The 21,901-nt window shown below is 41.8% G+C and overlaps 1 protein-coding gene across 2 annotated transcripts; it reads left to right on the top strand.

The window, feature by feature from the left end:
* The first annotated feature begins 2,406 nt into the window (after nt 1–2,406).
* On the top strand, nt 2,407–21,174 carry DAZL (deleted in azoospermia like). 2 transcript variants are annotated; one of them, XM_088654463.1, is made up of 11 exons: nt 2,407–2,971; nt 6,827–6,961; nt 8,349–8,440; nt 9,235–9,286; nt 10,080–10,146; nt 11,200–11,330; nt 12,583–12,660; nt 13,821–13,871; nt 15,505–15,606; nt 17,376–17,474; nt 20,289–21,174. In XM_088654463.1, exons 1-11 carry the CDS (start codon nt 2,969–2,971, stop codon nt 20,340–20,342), a joined length of 864 nt encoding a protein of 287 aa, XP_088510589.1. In that variant the 5' UTR covers nt 2,407–2,968; the 3' UTR covers nt 20,343–21,174. The 2 variants fall into 2 exon arrangements, with proteins under 2 accessions (XP_088510589.1, XP_088510588.1); XM_088654462.1 differs by lacking the exon at nt 2,407–2,971 and adding an exon at nt 3,236–3,805.
* Nucleotides 21,175–21,901: the final 727 nt, after the last annotated feature.

Below are 21,901 nucleotides of genomic sequence, written 5' to 3' on the forward strand. Positions count from 1 at the left end.
GTTTTTCAAGACAGAAGATGTAAAAACTATATATGTAATGCATAGTATCAAAGTGCCCACAATCAAGGTACATAGGCATTTTCTGTCAAGACTTGCTGAAATTCCTTCATCTATATAACTATTACATACGTTCTCTTTTCTATCTCCCTACCTTGTTGGCGATGAAAACTATAGTCTGATCCTATGCAGTCAATTCATTTCTGCTGTCGGCAGCTTTAGAATTGGCGAGGTATTCTTTTCAGACCAAGGGCTGCAGTCTCATATGAGCAGCCTTCTAGCAAAAGTGACCAAGCAACGGATTTGACTTTTACATTTGTACAACACACTTCATTCCAGCCACACAAAAGTCAGATTTTTTACATATCCCCACTTGCAGGGGACCCTGGGAGGGGAGCAACTTCACTCAGGGACAGGAACTAAGGGGACCGGGGGGAGCAGGAGGAGGAATGGCTGGAGCAAGAACAGGAAGGTGGTGCAAGGGCTCCCAACGAGGTGGAGGGGCTTAGGTATGCTACCGACTTGAGCAAGGAAGAAGTGGCGCCTGAGGGTACTGCAGTAAAAAAACTGGTGAGGATAATGACTTCATGTTTTTCTTTTAATAGCCACAAGTAATTAGGTTTTGTTGGTGGTGGGGATAGTGGTAAATAAAAGTAGAACATCCAGGGAGCTTGACTGAAATTTATCTGAGGAAATGTGCTTACACATTCCTTAATTCAAAATTTATTGACCATTAGGTGATGAACAAAACTTAAAGTACTTTGAATTATAGTTCCTCAAACTTTAGATAAACCATTAACCCCAAACAGTAGTATTATGAGCCAATATTTTTATGAAAACAAACCATCCATTCCTTAATACAAGTATAGTTTTTACTTATTTACCTCTTCAGATTCTTAATTATTTATCATGGACCATTCTCACTTGACTATGACTTGCTTTTTAAATATAAAATATATTCTGTTTCTTATTTGGAGATTAATTAATACTATTATTATCAACAGTCATTTTAACAACTCTGTAATAACCAAAGCATCTCTTCCAGAAAGGGGTGAAGATGAGAAAGGTGAGCTGTCCATGGAAGCATAAGAGACCTCCCTTTTCTCACCAAAACAGCAGCCAAACCTAGACTGACTCTCTTCATTTCTGTCTGTTCTCACTTGACACCTCTCTGACTAGCTGACTTTTAAACCATGTTAATGGTATCACAAAGAAGGATATGTCACTGTTCCTTGACAGCCTAACTTAGGGTTGCCATATTTCAAAAAGTAAAAACCAGGACACCCTGAAAGTTTTTGAGATTTTTAAAGACAAAAACGCAAAAAAAAAAAAAAGCCCCGCATTTTTTCAATTGACTGCCTAAGATCCAGGACAATGCGCCACCTTTCAGAAATTCTCCCCATACGTCAACTCTGCCTTTGAAATCCCAGTAATGTCTGGGAAAATCCAGACATATGTCAGCCCTAGAATGGCAATTGTTCCTCTTGAATCCAGATGTTTCTTTAGAACATTGAAGCACCTACTGTTCTTTCTACCAGGTTACTTAGGAAACAACTTTCTTTATTTTCATAACTCCATTTAGGAAGACCATCACAGAAAAGTCATACCTCCCCATATTGTCATTTATCCTAAAAGCAAGCAATCTTTTCTATAGGCCATACGGTGCCATTCCTTTCTTTAAAAGAATAATAGAGAAAAGTATTCTCTGACTGTGAAGAGCAAGAAACTTCTTACCTGTGCAATAAAATCATTGGAGGTGCAATGTGACTTGTAATATGACTTGCTTCTTCTGGATGAAACAGTCCTTTAAAAATCCCACAAATTAAAATTGGAACAATAAAGATCACTGTGTTTGGAAATAAATTGAAAGGCAGTGTAATTATTAAAGGTTGCAATTTCATGCTCCCCCCCCCCTATTTATGGGAACTATGCCCCATTGAACACAGTAGGCCTATATTCTGAATTAATGTGCATAGGATTGTGCTGTAAATTCCTAACTCCGACCCCAGCCTGGCAGTCCCTGCTCAGAACTGGCACCAGGGGTTGTCTCTTGCACAGAAAAAAAAAATCAATTTTGCCTATTGGAATAGCTTGGTACACCACTTACCAGCCACTTATTTTTCCTTAACATACACCTCTCCAGGTTGACTGCTGTGTTTAGCTTGATCTGCAGGGCTAGGCTTCCATCACTTCTTTACAGCTTCACTGATATTTTTCTATGCATAATCAACAATGTTCAAAGATATGTGTCTGTGACTATGCAAAAGGGCAGTTGTTATGTATAAGAAAAGGTAGGTCATCTAAGCATTTCAATTTTTTTACACGAAAACACGTTTTTAATCCAGATTAACACAGATGCGCAACCATCCCCTTTCCTCTAACCTCGCGCGGGTGTCGGTTTAAAAAAGCGCTTTTCACAATGGCGCTTTTCAACTGCTGACGTGCAAGTCGATTGAAGGTCTCTAAAATTTATTTATTTTACTCAAGACGGTCCTGAACGGTGAAGAAAAATGGGGGTCGGCAACACGCGCCCACTCCCCAACGAATTTTTTTAAAAAACCCATCCCTTTTAAAGTTTTACCTCAGCGCTGGGGGAAGTAAAATAGAGGTGTTGTGTCTTTTTATAGAGGGTTATCTTTGAAACGGTCTTCCTACGTGACAGCGCTATATGGCAGACTCTCTTGGGTTGAAAAATAAACCCAATAAACGTTAAAAATTGAAGGGGGGAGGGAGGAAAGGTGAGGAAATTATTAGGACCAAGTCCCGCCTTGGCCCCTTTTGGGTGTGGCGAAGAGCCGTGGGCGGGGTCTCTCTCTAAGGGCGCTTTCTGGAGCAGCTGCTGACATGTTTTAAAGGGAGTTGTGGGTTTTTAGTTGTTGTGGTGGGGTGTTTTTATTTATTTATTATTTAAAGGGGGGGAGAGAAAGCCTTTGTTTTCCATTTCAACGAGCTCAAAGGTTTGCCCTATAAGATGGTAAGTTAAGTTAAAAGGTGCGTGTTCCAAGTTCTTCAAGGGGCAGCCACGTTTTCTTTTCTTTTTTTAACTTCGTCGGCAAAAGAATGGCTTTTCAGGGAACCTCGAGGGCTAAAGGGAGCCGGGGCCGGTAGGGGAGCTTCCCCCCGTCCATGTAGCGAAGCGGTAACGGGATTCCTTTCGGAATCTGGTGGCGCGCGCGCCAAGGTGAGCTTTTGTGAGGGGTGGAGAGGCCGGCTTGACTCGGCCTCGAAATAGTGGCTTGGGCGAAGGCGGCTCCTCCTCCGCACCCATTGAGGGGTCAAGGCTGCCGTGCGGGGGACGGGAAGAGAAGCGGGCGTCGAAAGGCTTCGCGAAAAGCCCTCGGAAAGGCCTCCATAGAGCGCGAGAAGGGAAGGCGGAGGGGTTGGTGAGGGGAAAAGGCACCATTTTGTCGCGCGGCGATTATTAGTTTTTTAATTTTATTTGAAGGCGCTGCCTCTCGCGCAAAACGGTGGAAGAAAGGAGGGTTCCCTCCCCCTCTCCTCGAATGTTTTTGTTGGGTGTCTGGAACTAGAAGAGAATAGTCCTCTCCGACGGATCAGTTAACGCTGAATTCGAGCATGCGTCTTTTGTGTGTGTGTGGAGCGCGAAGCGAGCGGCTCTAAACGCGCAAGAATGGCGGGCACTACCGACGCGTTCGTGCGCACGCGCATCAGGGCCTGCCGCTTTGCGACTGAAAAGAACGGTCTTAATTTGGGTTCGCTGCTAAGTAACGTGAAGTGTCTAATAATGAGCATCGGTTGGCAGTAATATCATCGGGGTGTGCGGGGCACCTGTTCACGTGATTATATGGTTGGTTTCTTTTTTGAATGAAACCTGTCTAGTAGTTACTTAACTCCAGGGACTCCTTGAGGATAGTGGCGCGGGGAACGAGGGCGCCAGAGAGTCCGGGGAGAGTGGATGGAAGTAAGCGAGGCAGAGCGGGGCTTGGTGCCTCTCGGGCGGTTGAAGGGGCTCATACTTGGGGCGGGGTGGGGGGCAGGAGCCCGGCCAGCGCTGCAGGGCCACGGTAAAAGTGGGTCACCGATGCTCGGGTGGCTCCGCGGAGGTGGCCTGCCGCTCTCTGCCTGGGTGCGCCGCCAAGGAGCGTCTCCACCCCCATCCTTCAGCCCGGACACAGATCTAGCGCAGAGGGCCTTCTGGCGGTTCCCTCATTGCGAGAAGGGAGGTTACAGGGAACCAGACAGAAGGCCTTCTCGGTAGTGGCACCCGCCCTGTGGAACAACAGATGTCAAGGCAATAAGCAGACATCTGAAGGGACCCCTGTTTAGGGAAGTTTTTAATATTTAATGCTGTATTGTTTTAGTATTAGATTGGGAGCGGCCCAGAGTGGCTGGTGAGACTCAGCCAGATGGGTGGGGTACAAATAACAAATTATTATTATTATTATTATTATTATTATTATTATGTAAAAGCAGGCGAGCCCGGCTCCTTCCACCCAGGGAACAAGCCAGGGGCTGCTTTTGCATGGGGGGGGGAGACTGCCCCCCTCCCCGAGCAGCTGCACTTGGAGGACTTCAAATACCCTCTTCTCCCCAGTACCCCCATACTGACATCACTGACCCAGAGGAGCATCTTCGGTGCACCCAGTTTCCCTAGAGCTGCTTGGAGGGAGGGGGGAGCTTAAGGGGGATTTTGGCGGGGGAAGGTGATGCAGAGGCTCCTGGAGGAATGTTTGAGAGCTGCCCAGAGGGAGGGAAAGGAAGGCCGAGCAGTCTGGAGAGGGGGACGGTGGGGGCAGGAGGCTCCATGTCATGTGCAACAGCCTGCCCCCTCCCGCTTCCCCACTGTTTTTGCAGAGAGGAAGCTTAGATGGCTCAAGCCCGCTCCCCCAGGAGCCCTACCTGCGGATCTCAGGTGTGTATTGGCAGGTGGCAGAGAAGGTGAGTGGAAGGGGGAGCCGAGGTGAAGAGGGAGGATGTAAAGGAAGAGGCTGTCACAGGGCGCTCGGGTGCTGGCGGTGGCCCCAGCCTGGCAGGAGGTGCGGAGGCTGGTCCCCCTTGAGGGGCTTCCCTTCACTCTTTCCTAGCCAACTTTGCCTCACAGGCACAGTTTGGAAACTCCCGCCCCGGCCACCGGCCTCCGTTTGAAACTGCCTTTGCCGTGGCCCATTCCTTGGGCTGCCCTCTTGCCTTCCCATAGCCCCCTCAGTGTACGCTCAGTTTCTCCCCTTTCCCTCCAACCATAAACAGGAATGCCATACTGTATGGCATACTGTATGTGCTGCCTTACTGTATGTATTTCAGGGGAATTCCCACCCCACAGTACACAGATCTCTTCTTGTCCATACAAATATGCCGAAAGCAGGAGTGGTTTTACAGGTGAGGAGGGAGGAGAAACAGGCTTGCAATTCGAATGGCAACCTGCACCTTGGGGCCAGCTGGAGATGTACCGGTACTAAATATCCCCTGCCAGCGTTCTGACTCAGATCAATGGTTCATCTAGTCCAGCATCCTGTTTCTTACAGTAACCAATCAGGAGCTTATGTAGCCCAGAAGGGGGATGTTAAGGGGAATGCACCTTGTTATTCCGCAGCAACTGGTGTTCAGAGGCACAGGTGGGATCTGCAATGAAAGGTTCCAGTGCTTAACACTCCTGCTCACTGTTCCATTCAGTTAACCATGCCCTTTTCCATGATAATTTAGGCGCCAGGCGAAAATGTTATATGAGATGACCCTCGGGGTCCTTTCCAACTCTACAATTCTATGATTCTAACAAGGCCTTCGGCTGATTTATGGCCAGTGTGGTGCAGTGGTTAAGAGCGGTAGACATGTAATCTGGGGAACCGGGTTCGTGTCTCCACTCCTCCACATGCAGCTGCTGGGTGACCTTGGGCTAGTCACACTTCTCTGAAGTCTCTCAGCCCCAACCACCTCACAGGGTGTATGTTGTGGGGGAGGAAGGGAAAGGAGACTGTTAGCCGCTTTGAGACTTTTTAGGGTAGTGATAAAGCGGGATATCAAATCCAAACTCCTCTTCTTCTTTGTGAAAAGGGCATTATCAGTTTATTAGTGTGTATTTTGTGTTCTCATTTTGTATTTTTATGCTGTAAATTTCCTAATAATAATAATAATAAATAAATAAATTATTTATACCCCACCTATCTGGCTGGGTTTCCCCAGCCCCTCTGGGCGGCTCCCAATAAAATTAATAATGATGATGATGATGATTAATAAAGCAATAAAACATCAGACATTAAAAACTTCCCTAAACTTCTCTATGATCATATCTATCTATTCCATTCAGCTTCCTATCTGATCTTCTGTTTCCACTTCATCTTTCAGCACTGCAGCTTCTGAGTATTCTTAGTCCTCACTGCTTTTGGAGTTTATTTAGGCTTTTTTGTTTTAAAAGAAGAAGAGGGTGTTTTGCATTTAGGAAATCTGAGGATACCACTATCCCTCTTGTATGTGGGTGCTGGTGTTTTTGCTACAAAAGCAATGACACTGACATCTGAACAATGAAGATAAAGGAAACAAGCAGGGTCCTACAACAAAATGTTAATGGTTTTGGGGGGGAGCCTTTGAAAGTCTCGCTTCTTAGGCCAACAACTAAAAAAAGGTCAACAACTTTGGGGTCCAATAGGACCAATATTTTTCTTTTTGCGGTACAGTACTTAAAATTTTCCAATGCAACATTCTAAACAGCCATGTTGCAGACAAACTTCAAGTGAAGGTAAAAAGAATCCTGATGTTAGCTAGAAAAATGCACTTGGTATTCTGTTCTGCATGTTAGTTTTATCCACATAGAGCAGAAAATGTAATAATCAAGTGTGAAAATTCTTATAAAATCGTATATAAAATTTGTTCATAGTCTGCTGCAAATCAAGACTCCCAAAACATTACCCGAGAAGAAAATGCTCAGTTGCCTGCAACAAGCCAAGGCTATGTTCTGCCTGAAGGGAAAATCATGCCAAATACCATTTTTGTGGGTGGAATTGACATTCGGGTATGTATTCTTTTTATTTTGAGCTTATTAAGATTTGTTAAAATTGCTGCATTGGTCTGTCTTGAGGACTTGGGGCAGATGAGTATATGCACAATAAAGGCACAATAAGCTTTTATGGGAACCTAAGTCTTTTTGAACTTAAGGGGACTTAATTCTGATTAGATATGCATAGGATTGCACTGAAAAACTACTCTAGCCCAGATATTACTTAAGGTTCCCTATTTGGTTGCTTTATGTGGAGGTATTATCACTAGTGCTGCTTTTAAATACATTACTCAGACTTAAGAATTATCATCTTGCCACAATAAAAAAAATTAGTGGCTGTCCATACTACAGCGGTATGTATGAGCAAATGTTTGACACATTGTAATCATAAGATCTTCAAATGCAGCTGGAGAGCTAGTAGCATTACTACTTTAGTCAAAATAGCTCTAATTTGGTGTTCAAAAAACTGCACAGCCTTTAGAAATGATTTTTACAACCTTATTTTCTCTTGGAGAAATATATTGTGCTCTGGATGCATTGAAGAAAATATATGCAGTAAGCCTCAGAAACCCATTGAGAACTTTTAGGCAGTATGCTGCCTTCTTACATTGAGACTCAGTACTTCTCAACCTCCCCCTGCTCAAGCCAATCATACAGTACTAAGGATAATTCCAGTTCTCTCACTCATCATACAAGCCTTTCCCCCATTACCTTCTGTTCTTATGCTACTGACTAAAGCTAGCTATTTTAAGTCTTGTTTAAGTTTTAAGATATCCTCAATCAGCAGCGTTAGAAACTGAGAGATGAAATCTAGTAGCAAAATGGCAACTTGAACCTAGGTTATGGGCACAACACCAGAATGCTTGGCGTGCTTTTTTAAATAAGAATACAAAGCTGAAAATGAATGAACTGCAGCTGAAATATTATGTTCATTTTTCACATGGTCTAGTTCTTCCCCTGCGCACCCCCCTAATATTCTTCAGAGGGTCTCTTCTCCAGTCTTCAGAGAGTAGCTGGAGGTGGAGAGGCAGAAAAAGGTCCTCCTTTCCTTCCACTCTGCCGTTTTAATCTGAAATCCTTGGCGCAGTACGGCACCCAGCGCTCATATACTGCTCACGCTAATGAAATTTCCTGTCGCAAAATGCGCCTAGAACAATGGGAGTTTGGAACACTGTCAATCAGCATATTGCTAGCACATAGAATAGGCGTATTGGCTCCATTCAGCTTCTAGCACTTTGTTAAGCAACAATAATTTATTGTTGCTGCAGGATCATAAACTGCTGAGGGTTAATTATTTTGCTGCAAACACTTTTAAAACAATTTTGAAGCCATACTTGTTAGATTCATGATACTGCAATGATTTTCACTGTTCCTTTGTTCATATGGTGTAATGTACTTCTAGATGGATGAGACAGAAATTCGGAGCTTCTTTGCACGATATGGCACTGTTAAAGAAGTGAAAATAATCACAGACAGAACTGGTGTGTCCAAGGGGTGAGTAGATTTCCTTGATAAAAATGTGACAATTAGTAAGGTGTCAGTCATACCAAATTAGCCTATTAGCTGCTAGGGTAAATGTGAATGGGGTAAGATAAGCACAGGAAGTATCAGTTGCTATTAGAGATATCAGTACATCGTAGATCTATGTGAGCTGTGAATTGGTAAATTCCAGCCATGAACACTACAAATGGTTTTAGTGTCTCTGATTTTTAACTCGTGTCTTTGTATTTTATTGTAATAGTGTTTTGATTTTGTCCTGCTAAATATGTTTGCAGGCCTTTGGAAGAGATTAGGTAGGAGTTTAAAGTAATCGCCTACTGTAGAATACTGTTCTTGTTTTACATTTGATGCTGCTGTGTATTTTATATCTGTTATAGTATTTTATTTTTCCTCTCTCAGACAATTTGATGAAGAGTGGGATGTAAATGCAACAGATAAAATAATACATATGTGTTTAATCAATATTGTAAGCCACTTTGTGGGATCTTGTAGCCAAAGGGTGGGATAAATCTTCAAAATAAATGGAATTTATTAAGAAGCAATGTGGCTATCAATAAATCAACTTGTCCTTGACTTTGAGAATTACAAGGAAGTGAAAATCAAGTTGAGAAATAAGTAGTGTCTCTCCACCCCCAACATTCAGGAACATAACTGCAATCATCCATTCTTCATCTCGTTGGGATTGTACTTGCCTTGATGTTTTTCTTCTAGTCTGAGTTTCAGTTTAAGTGGTGTTACTAATGCTGAAAGGTTACACTACTGTAACTAATTTTGACTTACCTTTGCAGATATGGATTTGTGTCATTTTTGGACAATGTCGATGTACAGAAAATAGTAGAAGTAAGTTGCCATTTGGGATGTCTTGTATGTGAGAATTATCTTCAATATCCAAGGGTTTAGTTCTGGTTTGGCATGGGATCAGTAAGGGGTTCAACTTGTAAAGAGAACATTGGATTAGAGTGGCTGATCTTGGTTTCAGGTGGGATGCAAATTGTCTTTATTTCAAGAGTCTCCTTTCTACCCAAAGACTGCTGCTTCTCATTCCAAATGTTCATCTAGCAGATAACTCTGTATCTTCTTGCGTTGTGATCAGTCTGCAATACTTCTGATTATAATTTGTTTACACATACCAGTAGGTTCTTAGCCTCTAGATATGGTTGCATTATCAAACAATACTTGCAGGTTTTAAACTGCTATTGAAAAATAATGATTTATTGATAAGTGTACATCACTCCTGAATAACTGACTTTATTCTTTGAAGAAATGAGTAAGCTTCTGTAGCTGCTTCACCAGATCAAGGTACATCAAAGTTCTTTGCCCGAATAAGTTTAAAAAGAAACTCTTCTTTGGAAATATGTGTTTAGTGTATCAGTACACTACTACTAAAAATCTTTTTTTATGTGTACAGTACTGTTCCGCCTTTTTGCTTATTTTACAGAATATATTTGCTGCTTCCAATTTGTCAGTTAACACTTCTAGAATAAATAGATTATAATAGAGAAAGTACTAATTAGAATGACATACCATGAAAGCAGTTGCGGATGCTTGTCACGTTTGTATATTCTATAGTCTGCAATGTTTAACCCAATTAAAAAATGTAGGGATCAAACTCTCACATAACACTTTTTTTCAGTCACAAATCAACTTTCATGGGAAGAAACTCAAACTAGGACCTGCAATAAGAAAACACCCAAACCTATGTGAGTATCTTTTTAAACGCGTTCAACTATATCAGGTGAAACTTAATAGTACCAAACTTAATATTGTTACTATAATTTATAAGTATAAATCACAGAAATAATTATGGAATTTAAACATAAATAACTTAAACAGATTTGTACCATAGTGTGTTGTTTTGCTGATAAAACCAAATATTTTTACAGCACATTTGTAATTCTTCCCAGGGGACAGCAGGGAAGACCTGCAGAGATGTCCCAAGCTCTGCTTGCTTGTGCTAGCCATGGTAGAATGTGGTGTTCATGGGTGTTTTCTGACTTAATTGCTCTTCAGGTTGACATAGCTGAAAGGCCCAAGCATCCATGGAGTTTTGAATTCAGAAGATCTCCACTGGCGACCTGTCCTAAAACACAGTTTCAAAGCTTTCCACCAACAGGAGAACCTTCGGTGATAGCTTCCTGTTTGGGGAAAGCAGGGACTGCCAACACGGCAAAACTCTCCTCAGCTGGCAGTTCCTTTCTTTTAATAAGTCCAGTGGAGAGAGACATGCTATCCTAGTGCCCCACCCAGTTCACATAGGGTGTGTGTTTGACTGCCTCTTGTGGATGCAATCCTAAACACACTAGGGAGTAAGCCTCATTGAAGACAATGAGATTTACTACATAGTGCATGTGCATTCACAAGAGTAACTCTTGTGCATGATGTAGTTCAGTGGCATATCTGCTAGTACTGTCTGTGACTTCTATGGAACTAGAAAAATATTACAGTACCAGCTATACAATTTCTTCAGGATAAAGGAGCCTAAACTTGTATTTTAAAATACACTTGCAACTAGGCACATTTAGCTTGTGTGCATTCAGCCTTACACGCTTGGCAATTAAAAAATACCCACAAATGAAAAGGGGGTGGGCACCCAAGAAGAAAAAAAAACTTTGACAGTCAGACCCACCATTGCACCCATTGTGTTTTGACTATATGTGATTTTGGCTTTAGGTGCTATGCCCAGAATGTAACCCCCACGTAAGTTGTGGGCTTACTGTATATGAAAGTTCTCAATGCTTCCCTTGTCTTCCAAGGTGCTTATCATGTGCCACCGAGACCAGTGCTTATTAATTCACCCACACCTCAGTTCCACAGCGTTTGGAGCAACCAGGAAGCATATTTGCAGCCTCCAGCTGTGATGAGTCCTGTCACACAATATGTTCAGGTAACATTTTCTAAAGAAGGGCCTTAATACAAATGAACAACACTCCACAGCTATTTTATATTGTGGATTACTAAAAAAAATTGAATTTAAATATTTAATGTTTTCTGCATAAATGGTGGACAAATGTGACTTCAGCAGTACTACAAGAATCCGGGTTGCATGTTGTAACCATTACTCCTTGCTTCCTTGTCTGTTGCAGTGGCTTGGAATGGGTTACATTTAGCTATGTTTAAATTGGGGGTTTTTTTTCTAGAAAAAGAGGTGCCAGAACTCAGTTCCAGTTAGTTGCGGCTGAAAAAAGCCCTGATTAAAATACTTCTGAAAAATTACATGAGAACTGGCAAACATAAAATGCACGTGGGGTAAAGGCTTCATTCTCGTGACACAGAACATTTATGTAGTTTGTGCCTCCCATATGACATAAACTGTTAATCTAAACCCCAAACTGCTAATCTTCCATATTTACATCTTTCCAGAAGCATGTAAATCTTCTGAGATGTCTATCGGGGAAGGTGGGATTCTCATGAATTATTTCATATGGGGTGGGACTCTTGGTACAGTAAATAGCTGAAGTGCTAGCAGCAGCCTTTTTACCTTTTGAAACAAAGCTTTCTACTAAACTAAATGCAGCTTTGAATTTGTCGTAACTCATATGTCCCTCTTAACTAGTCAGTTCACTCAAGACAGCAGCCTTTTTATGTGGTGTCTTGCTATTAGAGCTTCAGATACAGTTATGTTTGCAGGTCCTTTCCACTTCAAATCTGGTTTAACTAAACTTATCTTAGACCTGTGGAGACATATTTGGTTTAAACATAAATGAACCAGCAGTAACTTCAGGCTCATGTTATCCTCCCCTTTACATGTGAGGGGAGGAGATTTAAAGCTTCCTGGCTTCTTGTTTTTGTTATAAAAAAAGAACTTGTGATTTGAGGAAAATATTTGCCAAGTTTGGATGTAGCAAGAAATAGGAAGTTTTAAATAACTTAAGAAGAGCTCTGCTGGATCTGGCCAAAGACAATGGCACTCAAGTTACTCACGATTCCCAACAGCTGGTATTAAGAAGTATACTGTCTCCTGTCTCCATGCATGAAGGTGAAGAGGCTGTGCCATGGTTAACAAGTCATTGTCTGCTGTTGGGTATACACCAGACCATACATTTACTAGCTAACCTGGTACTTTGCCCATGATATTTGCATTGTAAGAATATACTTTTGCCTAACAATAGGTTTTTTGTTTTTTGTTTAACTTTCAGGCGTATCCTTACGGGTCGCCAGCTTTATTAATTCAGCAACAGGTACCTGTAGGGTTTCAGCCTGCTTACAACTATCAGGTTTGTGTTCAAATACATTTCAATAGAAATACATTTCAGCCTGGTCTCTTTAATTTTAGATGAATACTTAGTTTAAATATGTCTGGCAGATTGTTCAAATTGATTTAGATTTGTGAATAAATGGCTATAAATGGTTTTAGATTTGTTATTAAATTGTTATAAGAACAATTACCAAAATGAAAGTAGTCTTGAGTGCTGTGGTGGTAGTCTATCTGAATAGATATTTCATTGAATTTACCTTTGTGGTCACTGAGATGTTTTAAGCATAGGACCTTTTTTTAAGTAAGGGACCCAGGTGGCACTGTGGGTTAAACCACAGAGTCTAGGGCTTGCTGATCAGAAGGTCAGCGGTTCGAATCCCTGCAACAGGGTGAGCTCCCATTGCTTGGTCCCAGCTCCTGCCAACCTAGCAGTTCGAAAGCATGTCAAATTGCAAGTAGATAAATGGGTACCGCTCCAGCAGGATGGTAAACGGCGTTTCCGTGCGCTGCTCTAGTTCGCCAGAAGCGGCTTTGTCATGCTGGCCACATGACCCGGAAGCTACCTGCGGACAAACGCCGGCTCCCTTGGCCTATAGAGCGAGATGAGCGCCGCAACCCCAGAGTCGGACACGACTGGACCTGATGGTCAGGGGGCCCTTTACCTTTACCTTTTTACCTTTGTGGTCACTGAGATGTTTTAAGCATAGGACCTTTTTTTAAGTCTGTTGTAAATAATCCTGACAATACTTAAAATAAAAGGGCAGTATTCACATTTAAAAGAATAAAATGCTGGCTACAGTGAGGCATGTCCTGTACAGTGAGGAAAGTCTGCTACAAAGGCAAATGCCCTTGCGCCAATGGGATTACTTAGTTGGATACAACCCTTGGTGCCCTATCCTTGTCCAATTCTGTCACTGACATGGTTTGCTTCTTCTCTCTCCTCCTCTTGCCCCTTTGAAGAGATCATGTATTCTGTTTATAGTATCCAGCTTGTTGCAAATCCTGATTCTTCATAAACTTGGTGAAAATACATTCAGATATCTGCTCACACATAGCATTATTGTGAATCTTAGGACATTTTTTTTTAAAAAAACACTTTGAGGTAAAAAAAATTGAAATAAATGAACTGTCTACTGCTAAAGGCTGCTGCATATTAAAACCTCTTATTTATTTTTTAAGGTTCCACCACAATGGCCACCTGGAGAACCCAGAAACTATATTGTGCCTCCGGTAAGAGGGTCACACTTCATGTATTTAAGCTTCATTGCTAACAACTAAATTGACCAAAAAAAATTCAGATACTGAAGTACTGCCACAATAGTGTCTCATTAAAAATGGAAGGATTTTTCTACAGTGGACGCGAGTGCTGAAAAAGGTTCCCAGTCTGTTTTTCGGCAAAGTGCTGAAGTTGTGCATCTGCCACATGTTAAAATTAAGAGTTAAATTTTATATCCCATCCTTTACACTAGACATTTCAAGAAAGCCACAAAAATCTATGGACTGGACAGCACAGTCAGGCGTGCATGAAGTGTATATTTGATTATTATTTTCCTCCTCCACTCCCTCATTCCCCTCTTCCTATAAATTCCTGTATATGCGAAATACTCCTGCTCTATTATGCCTTGGTCAGACCACACTTGAAGTACTGTGTCCAGTTCAGGGCACCACAATTTAGGAAGGATAGTGACAAGATGGATGGAACGTGCAGAAGGAGGCGACCAAGATAATCAAGTGTATGGAAACCAAGCCTTATGAGGAATGGTTGAGGGAGTTGGGTATGATTGGCTTGGAAACGAGGAGGCTCTGAGGAGATAAGATTGCCATCTTCAAATATATAGGGATGTCACATGGAAGTTGGAGCAAACTTGTTTTCTCCTGCTCTGGGGGCTAGGACCCGAACCAATGGATTCAAGTTACAAGAAAGAAGATTCCTTGGAGGTTTTTAAGTAGAGGTTGGAATGGCCATCTGTCATGGATGCTGTAACCGAAATTCCTGCATTGCAGGTGTTGGACTAGGTGACCCTTGTGATCCCTTCCAACTCTGTAATTATTGTTCTATGAAAATACTTTTTATTTACTGTCAACTATGCAAATACCCATTACTATACATTATTTCATATCTGTAATAATTTTTGTATATATACTTCAACGTAACTTTGTTAATATATTCAGAATCATTTATCTGAGTTTTTATTCTTTTATTTTAATTTTATATAATTCTTCCATGTCATACGCTTCAGTGTAAACAAAGATACAGCTCAATCCATGTTAAAAGAGTTTAAAAATGAAAATGAATAAATACTATGTTATCAAAACCTGTGGGATTGGTTTGTTGTTTATCTTCACTGGCATGGTGACTACTGGTTCTATAGTTGCTCTTATGCCAGCCTAAGGTTAAAGCTATTTTAAGAATAAGGACAGACCTTTCTGATAGCTGCCACATTCCTGTTTAATTAACCTATTCTAACAATGAGAGAGCTTATTTTGAGGTGTGTTAAGAATGCATAATAAAGTGACTGTCCAGCACCTAATAAATTATCTCGCCACCCTCAATAGTTACAACAAGCAGCATAGAGTAGTAGAGGTGGAAGGTCCCGAGTGGCTCTGTGAGTCATAGCTGTAGATGGGGGGGGGGAGGGATGATGAGTTACAAGAGGTGCTGAAGCTGGTAGAGTAGGAGTGCTGTGCGTAGCAGTGTGTTGTATTATAATTACTGGATGGCCCATCCAACCCTTTGAGCTTTTAACTGATGTGGGAGCAAAAGCTCAAAATTTCGTATAATAGCTTGCATATAATACTCCCATTCTACCTGGAATAGACAGTGTCAATTTATATTAACTCTTCTACTTCGTATTTTACATAGGCTTATACCATGAATTATGGTGGTGATTTGGAGGTAGGCGCAGAACAGGCAGAGTGTTCTATGGCCGAGACTGCACAGTCCTGTGGAAACAGTCCACAAAAGGTACCCATGATTTCTTTCAACATCCTCAAAGGGGAACATGAGAGATGAGGAAATGCAGAGTATGAAAAAGGGGTGTGTGTGCATTGCTTCTCTCTGTTCCTGAAGTATTTAGTGGCCAAGGGTGAATAGAAATACTCTAGTTAAATGAGTTAAATGAGAAAAGGCTGCTGTCTTGCTTCATTCAGCATCTTGTCCTATGCTTGGCCTTTACATTTTAGCATTCTCCTATGCATGACCCCATTGCTGGAGAAAGTAGCATGCCAATGATAAAAGCAATATGGCATAAATTCGTTAGCATGGGATTTGTATTTCTGCTGTTGGAGGTCCTTGGCCAGACCAGAATCTACTTGATTCTTATTACACAAGATGATTAAATGCCTCAAATGGGCAGGGGGCTACAGTAGTATTCCGCCGAGTAGAATGTTCTATTCCAGAGACGTACATGTTTCTCTATGAATCATTGCTTACTGCTGAAACCTTTGACCCCAGCATGGTTTCTCTCTCTCTCTCTCTCTCTCTCTCTCTCTCTCTCTCTCTCTCTCTCTCTCTCTCTCTCTCTCTCTCTATATATATATATATATATATATATATTTGCCATTTTGAAGTTCTATGTTTGCATGTTTGAACAACCTTTTAAGTGGAGGATGAGTCCCATAGAGGTGGGGAATGTGTCCTTCACATCTGCCCCCTGGATGGTGTATGCGGTGCTCATCTCGCTTTATTGGCATGACTAAGCTGCTTCTGGCAAACCAGAGCAGCGCACAGAAACTCCATTTACCTTCCCGTCAGAGCGGTACCTATTTATCTACTTGCACTTTGATGTGCTTTCGAACTGCTAGGTTGGCAGCAGCAGGGACCAAGCAATGGGAGCTCACCCCATTGCGGGGATTCGAACAGCCGACCTTCTGATCGGCAAGCCCTGTGGTTTAAACCACAGCGCCACCGTGTAAATATTCACAGGTCAGCAGTTTGCTACTACAGTGGTACCTTGACTACGAAGGCGATCCGTTCCGTGGCGCTCTTCGTAAGTCGAAACCTTTGGATGTTGAAGCGTCCATTTTGCGCATGCGCAAAGCGAGATTTTGCACTTTGCGCATGCGCAAACCGTGCACACCACTTCTGCGCAGGCGCAGAACACGCGCGCAGGGAAAATACTTCCGGGTTTGCCGACTTCGTAAGTCAAAACCTTTGTAAGTTGAGGCATTCGGAAGTTGAGGTACCACTGTATTTTGTTACCTCTGCATTTGGAGTTTTATTGGAACTTTTTCCATAGAATTCCAGATCAATCATTATATTTATGTAACTTTTAAACCTAGTAAAAACTCTGTTCATTCTGTCCAAACCCCGTACCCCTAAGCAAATGATACATTGGGGTTGTAAGTTATTTCTTGTTCTCTTCTCTCTGTCTTTACCTAGTTGCTAGTTCCAGAATGCAGCAATCAAGCAGATGTTGATTTTGATAATGTTATTGTTGGTAGGATCTACCTAATCTAACAAGACTATTTTCAAGACTGCTATTTGGGACATAATTTATTTAACACTAGGAAATCCTCACTGAAGGGTATTTTTTTTAAGAGAAGGAATGGTTTTAATAAAACTTGCATCTTGTGTTAGTGCTGTGGTGTCTTTCAAAGTGGCTACTATAAAGGTTACGAAAAAAATAAAGATCTGATTTTGGAGATACCAAGCTTTGCAGCAAAGGTCTTGGTACATACAACTTTTTGTACATACTGTATTGAAAATAAACTAATAAAATTTAATTACTTTAGAAATCTGTGGACCGAAGCATACAGACAGTCGTGTCATGTCTATGTAATCCAGACAACAGATTGAGGAACAATATTGTAACTCAGGAGGACTATCTTAAGGTATGAATATAATTGCAGACTACTAGAGGAGATTAAATCATTAGGGCAGCAACTCTTAATCACTTGAATTTTATTAGTTTGTTGAAGCATTGGGTCAACTAACTTAGTCAGAGTAGACCCATTTAAATTAATGTACCTAAATTGGTCATGGTAATTAATTTTGATAGAGCTATTCTGAGTAAAAGTAAGTTGAAGCCAACCTTTAAAGTTTACTGCTGCTCCTGTTTGGGACCTAAAGAAAACAGGATAATTGTGTGTTCTGACTGTAGTGACAACTACAAATAAACACCTGCCTTCATAAGCCTTATTGCCACATTTTAATTTGGCATTGAAATGGTCTTACTAAATACAACTGTTTAGGCGATGGTAGGGCTGGGCGATAAATGGTTTGCAACATCATAATATATCACCAGGTAAATATCTCGATATATCACAATATATATCTACGGCGGCAGAAGGCCTTGCTGGGGCTCCCCACAGTGGCAGAGGGTTCCACCGTACCTGCCTGCGGTTGTGGAGGGTGCACTTCACTTCACCGCAGCAGCAGAGGGCCTTGCTGGGCTTCCTTGCGGTGGCAGCGGGTCCCACTGTACCTCCCTGTGGTGGTGGAGGGTACACCACGCTTCCCCATGGCAACAGAGGGTCCTGCCATAACTCACTGCAGCTGCAGAGTGTGCTCCGCACTTCCCTGCAGCAGCAGAGGGCCTTGCCATGCCTCACCATAGTGGTAGAAGGTCCCGCTGTACCTCTCTGCAGTGGCAGAAGGTGTGCCACACTTCACCCAGCAGCAGATGGTCCCGACTGTACTCCGCAGGGAGAAGGGTGTGCCGGGCTTCCTTGCAGCAGCCGAGGGACAGTGTGGAGGGCCTTAAAATGGATTCTGTGCATGCATAAGCCCCCAGAGTTCAACTAAACTTCTACTTTCTGGGAGTAAGCCTCATTGAATTAAGTAGGGCTTGCTTGTGAATAGAATTTTCAGTAAGCTTGCACTGCTTACTGAAAAACACCCTATGCATCATTCTCACATAGTACCCAAACTCCCATTTCAGCATAAGGCAGCCAGCTAAATCTTCTCCCCCCTCCATTCCCCATGCAAAAAGCCCCCCCCCCAAGCCCTCATCCCACCAAATTCTCTATTCAGCAAGCAAGGAAGCAAGCAAAAAGATAGTCTCCTTTAAATAAATAAAGCTTCCTTTTTGATATGGAGGAAAGCTATTTAGGGGAAATCAACAACATAAACACCACCAGAAAATATAAATTCTTCCCCCTGTTTTTTACACTGGTGGGGGTGTGAGGGAAGAAAGAAGTGCTTTCCAGTTCTTTGTTTACATTCTTTGTTTACTCTGCCACTGGATCTTTTGATTGTCTAGCATGGGATATTCCTCCTGGATTGTTAGCAGGCTCTGCAGAATTAGTTGAGCTCTACACCATACCTGCAAATTATCTGTATAGTATCAGTTCAGCTGAACTATCTGGAAAGCTGTTAAGTCTCCACCTTTCATTAACAGGTATATTGCCTTATTGAAACACTTATCAGGATCGAAAATAAATAAATCCTTCCAGTAGCACCTTAGAGACCAACGTAAGTTTGTCATTGGTTTGAGCTTTCGTGTGCTCAGATACCAGAAGTGTGCATGCACACAAAGCTCATACCAATGACAAACTTAGTTGGTCTCTAAGGTGCTACTGGAAGGATTTTTATTTATTTACTAGCTGGCCCAGCCATGCATTGCTGTGGGTTTTTGTGTTAAGTGGACCTTTTTCTGTTAATGGACCTTCAGTCTCTCCCTTCAGAGTCCCCTCACCTGCCCTGTCCCAACCCCGACTCCCCTACTGTAAAGTTTCAAAAATAAGACTCCCCCACCCACGCGTGTCCCTGAAAATGTCCCCACCCCCCACTGCTTTGACTGACTCAGGGTCCTACCTCCCCCCCCCCATGGCTATGGGGTCCCCCTTTGTTGTGCCTCATCCCTGTGATTCCCTCACCCTGTGAAAGGCCCATATTCTGTTTGTTTTTGCCTGTGGCCTACTGGGCAATGTTGCGGCCTACTCAGTTTTCCCTGTCCCAACCCACCCACCACTACTACTTTGGCTGACTCAGGGTTCTCCCTCCCCCCAATGGCTACGTGTCCCCCCCTTTGTTGTGCCTCATCCCTGTTCTGTTGGATGCTGCTGGAGTCTTCAGAGCTTCTGGTGATGACATCTAATTTGGGCGCCACTTTTTTGTGTTTAATCATTATTTTAGGTGTGAAAAGTGTGGGTTTTTTGATATTTTTTTATGCTAGATCCCTAGATGGGCATGGAATGTTGTCGCCAAATTTGTTACATTACGGTTCAGCAGTTACGGAGAAAGGCTCGCAGTGTAGGCGCGCGCAATGCCTACATTTTTATATATATTTTGTTGCAACTACGTCAGACCAGCATGGGTACCTACCTATAACTTATCAGGATGTTATTTCAATACCAGTAGATAATGATGATTTATAGCACAGCCTTGGACAAGACGATGGTTATCTCAGAGCAGCTTCACACACCACAAGGAAGCCACACTAGAGATGGTGCAAGTTACTTCATTCACATCCACATTTTAAATACTGTTATAAAGAGGAGACTTGCTGTCTTCATGAGAAGATGCATGTGTCAAAGCAGTGCAATTTCTTCTCTTTTCGCAGTGGCATTCTTTATATACTTTACATGAAAAGATGCCTGAAAAAGGAATTGTTCTCTAAAGCTAAATTTTTTAACTTTATGAAAAGTATAATTGTGCTCTAATTTCTCTCTTCTTTTTCTCCCTCCCCCTTGCCACTTTTGTAGGAGAAAAGGGCACATCATTTTAGAAGAAGCAGAGCTGTACTCAAATCTGTTTGATTTAATGACACTGACCTGAAGTGCTTCATCTATTGCGTTTAAAAGAGAGAGATTACATACATACATATATAAAAACGCACATGACAATTATGTAGCCTTATTGGCAAAAGTTATTTCAAGTTGGAGTTCGTTTGAATTCTATGTTATCTATTTCTAGACATGTTAGAATGTTGTGTGTTATCTATTTCTAGAAGTGTTTGTTTTACCTTGTCTAGATGTTTCACTGTTCTAAATTTCTAACCAGAAAACTTAATGAGTTCAGTTTAAAAAAGAGAGTTAAGTTGTGTTTATTCCTAAGCTTTAAAATATGTATGTTTCTGCATGTTGGCAGTTGCTTCTAACATTTTAACTTGTACCTTCAGTACTTTTTATTTACTTCCAGCTCACACTTAAAAAAACGAAGTTTTTTTTGCCAGAGGTATTTTTAGAACTGTACTTGAATCAGGTGAAGACATCCAGTTGCAACTCAATTAGTGCCAGAAGTACATAAGTACAGTGTTGCCTTAAAAATTCAATCAATGGGGACTTCATTCACTGTGTGTGCTGCTTAGTTTTATCAGTTTGAGAACTGATAATTAAAACTGTACTCAAGAATGTAACTTAAAAGGTATTAATTATACTTGGTGAGTTGCACTTTTTTTTTATATACTGAGCCATCTTGGCTAATAGCCATATCTTAAAATTGTGGAAAGAATGAGTACAATACAGTGTGATCTTGTGCTTTTTAAAACTGGTCACCAACTTTAAATCAAAGAATTTGTAAAACTGTTTAATTATGTAAACTTTAGTTTTGTATCAGAAGAATTCCACAAAATAAACTCTTTGAAGTGGATTTATTCGGTGATTGGCTATCAATTTCAGTGAATCTTAAAAACCAGGGGATAACTACAGCATGTTAGCAGTACTTTTACTTTGTCTTAACACAGTTACTGTGTGGGTGAAACATGAGAATGATTAAAAATTCTTTAGAATTCATACATTTCTCCTCTAACCATGGGTGTAGCCAGGATTTTTGTTGAGGGGGCAGGCCTTTTGTTAGGGGGGCAGAACCTCAGCTTTTTTTTTTAACTGATGGGGGGCGGCTGGCCCCCTGACCCTCCCTTGGCTATGCCCATGCCTCTAACTGAAGTCATTGCTCCAGAAAGCAATTAGGAAATCATTAGGATAGTGTTATCCCCACTTTGCCCCACATGTTTTGGTCCTGTTCTCTGCTTGTACATTTGATGTCAGTCAAACAAGGCACAGAGTGCAACAATAGGCATAATTTGTTCCACTTGGGTGGGAAAGAATTTATAATCTCAAAAAAGCACACCTCTGAACTTGCCTCCATGCATAGACCCACATGTAACATCTAATATACTAGGGGGCTGGGCTGCAGCAGTCAAAGTCTGTCAAGATAAAATGATCTACATGGGCTCCAACCTTGTAGTTAGGGCAAGAATAATATACAGACAAATAAACAACTATAGTCTGTACTTTCCGGTGTCAACTCATCTAACAATACTGTACACATTTCACTTGCCAGCTGCCCCATCACAGTCCTGAGCTGATATATCAGA

This window comes from Zootoca vivipara, chromosome 11 (genome assembly GCF_965207765.1).
Source record: "Zootoca vivipara chromosome 11, rZooViv2.hap1.1, whole genome shotgun sequence".
In the NCBI taxonomy this organism is placed as follows: domain Eukaryota; kingdom Metazoa; phylum Chordata; class Lepidosauria; order Squamata; family Lacertidae; genus Zootoca; species Zootoca vivipara.